This window comes from Anopheles ziemanni, chromosome 3, assembly GCF_943734765.1.
Source record: "Anopheles ziemanni chromosome 3, idAnoZiCoDA_A2_x.2, whole genome shotgun sequence".
Lineage (NCBI taxonomy): Eukaryota > Metazoa > Arthropoda > Insecta > Diptera > Culicidae > Anopheles > Anopheles ziemanni.
In genome coordinates this window covers 72947855-72957420 of record NC_080706.1, presented here as the reverse complement: position 1 = coordinate 72957420, position 9566 = coordinate 72947855, and the positions used below count along the sequence as shown (strand labels likewise).

General features: G+C 40.6%; 1 protein-coding gene across 1 annotated transcript; it reads right to left on the bottom strand.

Moving 5' to 3' along the window:
* Positions 1-4801: 4801 nt before the first annotated feature.
* Positions 4802-6202, bottom strand: LOC131285429 (uncharacterized). Its single transcript, XM_058314284.1, has 3 exons — positions 5382-6202; positions 5114-5315; positions 4802-5041 (listed from the first exon to the last, which is right to left on the bottom strand). Exons 1-3 carry the CDS (start codon positions 6200-6202, stop codon positions 4802-4804), a joined length of 1263 nt encoding a protein of 420 aa, XP_058170267.1.
* Between the last annotated feature and the right edge of the window lie 3364 nt (positions 6203-9566).

Sequence of the window (9566 nt, the reverse complement as noted above, 5' to 3'; positions counted from 1 at the left end):
AAAAACGCATTCTGTTTCGCACCGAAAATCGTTGGACGAAGCGCACAATCATCCAGACAAGCGCACAGCGCCAGACCAAGCATCAACGTACCAGTTCAATGTTGGCACAAAATGTTAGCTGATGTTGTAGATTCAAAGTTTTAGGATTTTGGGTGCTCTGTAGAAGAAATGGGTAAAAACTTGTGGGAACATATAGTAATCACAATCCGCTCTGATTCAGGCTGACAGTTTGATGCTGGTGGATCATGCATTTGCATAATATTTGCTTCACTAACCAATTACATCATTCATCGATTGGACTAGATACTATTTTTTCCAATTTGCTGATGATTTTCGAACCAGATTTATATTTTTGAAACCCTCCTTTACCTAACATGTAAGCAGCATATCGTATCGTGTAATCGTGTATTCCACGGTTTGAATAGTGAAAAAAATTATCGAAATGTTCAACGATTAGTGTGGCACATCTTCAAAATCCTCCTGTATCTAGCACTAGAATATCTCATGATGTGCATGAGAAAACAAAATCCCACCGTCAACCCACCAAAGCGCTGAACGTTGTTCCCTGCGTTCTTTGGATGCATTTGCATCATGAACCGTGAACCAGGGTCTTTTCCCCAACGAATCGTATCGAACGAAGAAAAGTAAATGCAACTTGATTCGTGCTGACAGTTGCATGCCACGTAATGCACTTTTACTACATTGACATTATTTGGTATTTACTTCGAATGCCACTAGGATGTGAAGTTATTTGGTAGGAATATTCGGTGTAAAAAAAATATGAGTTCGTTTTTTTAGAATTCTATGGCGTTTTCTATTTCAAAATATTCCACTTACTAAAGTTACAGAGGTTGCCACAATGTTAAAAATCTGAAATTTTTGTAACGAAAGATGTGGTTTTCAGTTTAGAAAAAAATAGTATTATTCAACAGAATAATAAATTTATTATTTATTTATCTCGATGTTCACTAACGCACCAGAAAAGTTTACCATGAACTTTAACACCAGCTAAAACACCTCTTGAAATCCGGATGATTTGGCTCCTTACCATCCTGTGTAATGTCTACACCGGAAGAAAATCAAAACTCGCCAGGCCATTTGAGGTAAATGTGGTTTTGTGGTAAGCTAAGAAGCCAAAAGAAAAAAAAAACAACGTAAACTAAATTGCAGTTCCGAGTCGCTCATTTGTCCTGGAAACCACCACATGTGGTGCAGAGGCAGCCAATATTCACACAGCTGGAGTTTGCTGGTTGGTTACGTGATTTCTCATCCGAGCTCCACTTGAAGCTGTGAATGAACGAACCAAACCCGGTTCCGGTGGTTGCCGCAAGCATCAAACATGCATTTTTCGGTGTTCCAATTCAATCGAGAAGTTCACCAGACCAGACCACCGGTTAGACCACAGGTGCACTTCAATTCTGGCTGAGTTTGCAACGATTTCTATTTTGGTTAAAACTAGTGCTTGCTTCGTTCCGTTCAGAAGATTTGTAACGAGGAATAGAAAAATGAGTGAAACGATGTGAAAAAAATATTGTTTACCCCTATATGAGGTGGTAACAATTGAGGATTTACGTGCATAACGGATTTTGGAATAAAATGAGTAGGTTTTTTTACTTGTTAGGGTTGAAAATGTCTAATGAGTATGAAGAATAATTTACCACGCTTTTTACTTGTGGTTTATATGCTGATTACCTTCGTCGAAATAATTAATCATTTATGTTGCGAAACACATCTTTTCATCGTGACAATGGCGAAGAAAACACTACTAAGGTAATACTAAGTCACAATTGCCGAATTTCGCAATCTCCTAAACGAACATTCAGACACACAAACGTTAGGAGACAGGTCGGCAAAACGAATTACGCTAATCAATTTATTTCCCGTCACGACCTTATTCATTAATTTCAATCGTGCTTCTATTATCTTCACTCCGCATCGAATCGGTAGGTAGGACATTTTCCGTGACGTGAATTTATATCCGCTGCCGGAGGGGTTGGCCTTTATCATACAACCCGATCGATGAGCGAGTAATTAAGCAACGTTGCAGAAAACTGTGGAACCGCAGACGATCCCGAATGGCAATTGTTTATCTTCTCCTTCGGTCAGGTTAGCCCCATACCGACGGGGATTGTGGCTCGTTACCAAAAGGCTAATCGATTTTTCGTTGTTTCAGGCCAATCAATCAAAACCGAATGTTCTATCGGCGCGGGAAACATAATTCAATTGGTAAGCTTAGTAATTAATTTATTTAGAAGGAAAGCTAGGCTAAGCTATACATTATTAAATATATAAATATATCCCTACTCAAAAGGATCCTCTAAGAGATTTTCCACCAAACAGTGACGGTATAGCAAATGCTCATATTACGAAGCAACAATGAAACAAACGTTTAAAAAGCTTAATAAAATATTCAATGATACGAAAAACATACTAAATAAAAAATAATTTAACGAAAACCCTGTATGTTATTTTCACAAACGCTAACAAAAGCGAAATATAATGGATACAGCAGGCGTTGGCAAGTGTGAACGCTTTCGAACAAATAGAATAGATTGTACAATTGCGGCAGGTTTCCAGTTGATTAGATCAGTGCTTGATTCATTTCTGATAACCTTCACATTCCATTTTTCCATTCTACCCTTTGGATGGCCTTCGACGTTCAAGCGATAGAATACGGGCAAATGATAAGGTTCAGCACGATAATAAAAATAATGATGGCATACTGACAACCAACCGGAATCGACAACAGGTGGCCAGGGTTTTCACGTCAAAGATCACCATCCTTTCGTTGGTGCTGGGAACCAGGAAAGGACAATCAAATCGATAGAACACGCCAGGCGACAAACCGCTCCAAGGCTGTTCCGGTTGCGGATGGCACGGAAACGGGGGACCGGAAATTTTTCACAATCAACTTACCGACCGACGAAGGCAATGGAGCAAAGTAGAACCCCGAGCGGCACAGAAGAAGGTTAGCTGAAGGAAGGAAGAAATCAACGTTCGATTGAATTTGAACCCGGGGTTGTTTCTTTGGTGAGTTAGGTAACTTTGCCATCCGGACGGCGTCAGCAATTTGGCTTCATTTCCGGGAATATTTGTTAAATGTCCGTATTCAAGGTGTTCACAGAAGATTAAATTATTCTTATCAATAGGTCCGGTTAGGTTGAATAGTTGTAGAAAACGAATGCAATGGAAGTGGTAGCATGGATTTCACTCTATCATCCTTCATCGTCTCTTTTTATTCAGTCCAATAAGGTATTACCAGACACGTTTCTTTTCGTACATGGGTAGTTTGTTCTCTGTAGGGATTCAAGCCAATGTCATCGAGGGGGTGCCTTAGTACGCATATCCTCATTTTTGCCCCGCTCTGCTGTCTCGGAACCACTTGCTCCTCCATTATTCTAATCGAACATACATTATTTTAGTCATACATTAATCATATTTTTTTAATAAATCTTGTATCTAACTAATACATTGAATATAGTTTTATCGATAAAATATTTATCATAGTGTTTACGTGCCTACACGTTCATCTTCAATGAAATCTCAGTAAAGAAGTAATAAACAGTATAAAACTTGTCTATGTCATAAGCAAAACGAAAACAGCTCTACAAGAAACGCAAAAATATTGCTACATTTAAGCGATAAAGAAGCTGGTTTCGTTCATGATTTCTTGCACCAAAGTTTCAATTACGAAAAACTAAAGTGATGTATCAAAGTGCTCAATATCATATCAGATAAAGAGAAATGACTCTCTTTCATACCTCTGTCGTTTGCGTTACCGCTTTGCGTTATCATGGTTGAAGTAATGGTGACAAGAAGGTGAATGTTTGCCTTCATCAAAGTAAAAGGTGGTGCGAATTTTATTTTCATAGTATTTTGTGCTGTTTTTTTCCGGAAAGCATGGCTTTCTGCATTTATTGGTTAAAAACTAAACGATGGAAAATATATACTGTTTCACAAACGCGAATTTATATCTTAAACAAAATTGGTCAATAAAAGTTGCGAAGTTTGAGAAGGTTGAAAATTTGATTGTACCACTGAACCAAAAATGCCGCAGTCCATAAACTTCTGGCGCTTTAAAACGTTGTACATCAACAGGTCTTAACGAAATTGCTTGCAGTTTACTTTCCGTGCAAAACTCAATTACTTTCCTTCCTTGGTGCTCCACCACCTCCCAACCGCTGACTTCGAGACCTCTACGACGTTGGGGAAAACAACTTTTCCCATAAACTATAAACGCGGATCGGCCGGCCTGAAGGGAGAAGCCCTCGACCTTGGTGGATTCGTTCTGTCACTGATTGACTCGGGTCGGTGTCGAACGGTCAACCCGAAGCGGGGGTTTCGTTAAACGAAGAACCACGGGTCTACTTTATCTACATCTTATCTACCAAGCGGAAGAGGAAGTATTCTTTACTTCCGTACTAGAGTTAACACGGAATATGGTGCTATTCCCAACACCATGCCCGAGCGCCCTCTTCCAAGGCTGGGCATTTGATGAACCATGCCATTTTTACAGTAGGGATAATTTGATTTTCAAGATCAATTGGACAATTTTCCTGTAAATATACCAATCAAATGACTGAACAAATAGAAATCGGGTGTCCTTTAATTTGTGCTAGTTCAATTGAGATTTGCTCCATGTTTCGGAAAAATTTCAGGATTGAAATGAACTGTAAGAAGTTTTATTCGGATCTCTACTTTGTGAAACATACATGCATACATCTTCTATGTGAAAAAAATCGCATACATTGCAGTTGCTATGGAAACCACTGTTTTGATTTCCATTTTTCAGTGAAGCCATCTAGCGGCCAAACTGAAGCATGAACGTCAGCATGGAGTAGCTTTTCTGCATCAGCTCTGCGAAACTGTTCATCGAAATTTCCTCCGGCGCTCCGTAGTTGAACTTGAGTGAACGTTGTGACTGCACAATCGTTAGCAACATGGTACGTCGGATGCCATTGTACTCTCGGCGAAAGCGGGTCGAGTAGCGCATCATCTGGGGCCAATCGAACTCATACAGAGCTGTTCCAATCTGAAGGTTCTGCGGAGCGGAAGAAGTGGTGAGGATGTCGAATTGGTTGAAGATCAACAAAAAGGGATCAACTGTTCTCACCAAATCGTTTAAGTGCTCTACATCGCGGCTTAGTAGAAACGACTCCAGGATGAGAAAGGAGGCGAACAGGACGTAGGCCATGCTGTAGCCAGAGAAGCCCTCGAAAGACACGATGAATAACGAGTTCGCTATCAGCCCGAAGGTGCTGTAGTACTGCAGGAACGCGAACGGAGCGACAATCGAGCGAAGTTTACTGAGGTTTCTGGAATGGATTTGACAGGTTAGAGCAGATTTGTGTAACTTCTTTTAGGACGGTAGAGTCACCTACTGTAATAACTCCACATGTCGCCCAATTCGTTCTATCAGCCTTAGTTTGAGGTCACTCCAAAACGCCAGTTCATTTTCCTCACACATGGATAACCCCATACGGATAAACTCTCCGTGTTTGGTCAACAGAGAATCCTCAAGTTGCTGAAAAGAATGCACCAGAATCTCCATCTCCAAGCGAAAGCCCTCCATGATCATGTAGAATAAGACGAAAGACAGCACGTACACGATACTCCAGCCCGCCGTTACCGTTCCGTACAGAATCTGCACCACCGATCCTCCCACAACCTCCCCGTTGTACTGCAGCATGAACTCCCGGCGAGTCAGCAGAAGCCGTGCCAGGAAGCAGAGCGACTCCAGCACGATGGCGGAGACTAGTATCACTAGAAACCGATTGTTATGGCGATACAACCTGGATCGACGCTCTCTGGCCCAGGACGGATCGCTACCCTGGTATGTCCGATCGTTCAGGAATCGCTGTAACTGCTTGAGGTCAGGATAGTGATGCTCGAATAGAATCATTCTAAGGAAGGCTCCGCTGCAGAGCACCAGCGCGCCGAGAACGTTCGCCGAAGCCGTGCTGTACTCCCAGTGGTTGAACATCCAGCCAGCTTTGTAGCAGTAGGACAGATAGGAGAGCACGTACAGCGCCCTGTAGGCTGTCCAGAGCAGCTTCCGAAGCCCTTTCGCATCATAGTGCATGGCGAACAGAGTCCCAAAAGTGTTGAACAGATTGAAGTAGTCCACCGAGTCGAAGAAGATGAAATAGCGCTCCAAGAACTTCCGTTGCAAGGTCAATCCGAGATGGAACAACGACGCCATCATGAAGGGAAATCAAGACTTAGTTCTGTCTTGGGAATGTGCAGCTTTTATATAGTCAAGAATACATTCGACTTCTGAGGACTTCAAACAGTAGGTAAGTTGAGGATACCAAAGAAGTCGAACATCCCGAGGATTCAATATCTTCATACACTCAGTATACTTTCCTTCTATTAATCACAAAGCAGGAACTTCTTCATGCTGTGCCTCATGTGATACAACAGTTGCATTTGACGGGTTTCGAATATCAATCCATAGCAAAAGTCCTTGGTCTGGCTTAAGCTATGAATCGTCTTGGTACATAAAAGAGCAATTATAATGTTAATCAACAAGCAGATCAAAGGTTCAATTGCGTTGTAATTAAGTGGCTTCTGTAAACCTGCCATATGGGTTTGGTGACTTGATGTAGGCAAAGGCACTGCTTTTAAAAATACAATTCGCTGAAACTTTACTTTACTAGCATGTTCAAGTGCGATACTAGAATATCAAGGTCATGTTCCGCGTATGACGTAGTTTGTTTATTTATTTATTAATAGCAGTACTTTTGATAACATCATCGGTGGAATTGTCGTGTCATCTATTCGGAGCAGCTTCTACTCAACTGAGCTCAAACAGTTTGGTGCATAAAAAACCAACAAAACAAGAGAGATGTTCATCCAACTCGCCATGAATATTGAAACCACATTCACAGTAGAAAACTAGTACACAACCATATCCTCTCGAACAGAACCATCCTAGGCGGTTTGCAAAAAATTCTTCCACAAGAGCAATTGTGACATATTGCTCCGAGGCGCAACTGCATTTCATTTTGGTTACCTCCCAGAGGGTTGATTAAAAAGTACGATGTGGATCAGTGTGCACAATTGTGCACAAATTAAACTTGCTGGAGTGTAACGGCTTCGGTAGCAGATGAGTTTTACCAAACAACTCTCCGCCGTATGCTGTTATATTGTCGAACGTACTCAAGCGGAAAAGATTTTTTTTTAAACATTCAGGCTCTTTGTTACTCTGAACCGCGAGCCAATAGAACTGCCTGAGTCAGTTTCAAACCAGCCTCTGTTTCCGGCATATCTCTCCGGATGTTTTAGAAAGTCCTTTTAGTTACTTTTTGCGATGACACCACTCAGTTAGTAAGCTCTTTGATCGTGTTCTGACAGCATTTTCATAAACGGTGCATGATTGCAAGCGGAGCACGACGTAGAATGAAAGTCCAGAACGCCGCAGGACGCATACAACCCTTGTCGATGATGACAATGATGGTGCTGATGATGCAGTCGACAGCGGGAGTTGATTAAAATTGTTTGCTCAAAACTTTGTCGTGTGCAATGATGATGCCATCGCACGGTTGGCCCTAACTTGGGTGACTTAAAGGACGAAAAAGAAAACGTACGAAGAGTCTTAGGGAGCCAAGCTTCAATCACAACTTCTGCAATAATATTTGTTGTGGGGCTTCAGGGTCTTTACTTCGTCGGATGGTGTCGTCGGGGCAGAATGTAACCGTTTCGCTTTTCCTACGTTAGTTTGAGCCCACGACTGAGAATGCACCCTGAGCTGAGCAAAGAATGGTAACTGAAGATGGTTGGCTTTGAGTCAAAATTTTCAAACTGTTACAAAAGAGGTATTAAGGAGCTGGAAAATTAATCGTCTACTAATTCAGTGCTTCGGTGCTTTTGCACGGCTGAAATATTTGCTTGAGGTTATATACCGTGTCTGTGTTGAGTAATGATGGGAAATTGTGTACCTGTTTCATTATTTTTACATGTTTTCTACTGGATATAGTTTTTATCATGTTTTCTTGAAAGGAAATTTTATTAAATTGTCCTCCATCAAGCACAAGATGTTGTTTCGAAAGCAATCACAAGCCCACGAAAACCTATGAAAATCTAATTTATGTTCACTTCAGCTATTTATCCACTCAGGTGTTTCTTTCGTTTATCCCAGTTCACTTTTTCCACAACATCATTCTACTCACGTAATGCAACCCGAAACATGTTTGCTGAAAGGAGTCAATTTGATGGTCAGGATTTATGTCGACTTGAGGCTGATTGATGGAGACGCCTGGTCATTTGTGTGAACCGTTGTGGTTTGATTCAATAAATTACCGATCGTGTGGTCAACGACATGCTTCGATCGAGTTTTTTCTCTCGTTTTCACCATATATGAGATAACTGCTTGGTTGAGTCAGACAATACCATAGATTTATCACCGCATTTAGGTTGGAAATGAGTTGGTTGTACTCCAAGGCACTTTATAATGTTGGCCAAGATAACGTTTTTTTTATATCGTGCAAACCTCAACTCCAAAATCAAAGAGAGCGTTAACATAAAGTGACGAAAAGTGAAATTGACATCCAGTCCTGGAGCAAATTTGGCGTAAAATATATTTCATGTTCTTTTTGCCTTCATATTTCAAAATTGGAGTGGCACATGAAAAGAATTGTGTCGTGATGTGTAAACTCCAGATGTTTCGGTTGAAGAAATATTTTTCGACTCTGTTTTTTTGTCGCAAAGTTCACCACGCAAACCTCTTACATTGTCCACACCCTCGTGCTTGATATGCGTTTGGTTTGTAATAACATTTTTCTATGCAGGAATACACAGCAGACTTCAAGAGTCTCAGTGGAATCCAATGTTATGTTACTGATTGTATTTTGCTACTCCAAAGGCTTCCTACAACATGCGATTTGCTCGTTTCAATCTTTGATGTCAAGTCACTAGATACTAGGTGTACAAACTCTTGCTCACATACAGTGAAGATGAAAAAATAAACCACGTTGCTCCATCCACTGTTACCACCATCTTACATGCGAGAATGTTTCTGAAGGATTCGTGGGAATCGAATTTTATTGGAATTCAATTTTCGTTTTCGAATCACTACAACCTGTCGGAACGCTCTGATCTAGCAAAGCCATCGACATTCTTACACTTTGGCGATTGATGGTTTCATGAGGAAGGCAGAAAAGGACAGTACGAAAATAGGGATTCACGAATGCTTACTTGCACTTTTGTGATGAAATTTTGTTTGATTGTTTGTTTTTTCTCTTTGATGTATTTGATACTCATATTCATCATAACGATTGTTTGTGCAAAAGCATCGTTAACAATTAAAAGTTAAAAATAGAATTATACCTTTACCTGTCGAAAATTGTAAATGAAAGAAGAAAAGTGAAAATCAAAGCAATGGTGTTTTTATAATATAAAATTTACTCCTTTAAAAAAACATTTGCAACAATTATGGTGTTTGCATCGTACCATAACGACAACCAACATGGTAAAATAAAATTCACCGACATAATCAACTAACCAATTGCTGGAGCCCCTGTTTCCAAGAACGGAACATTTTCAACCAATGCGCCGATACAGCTTGA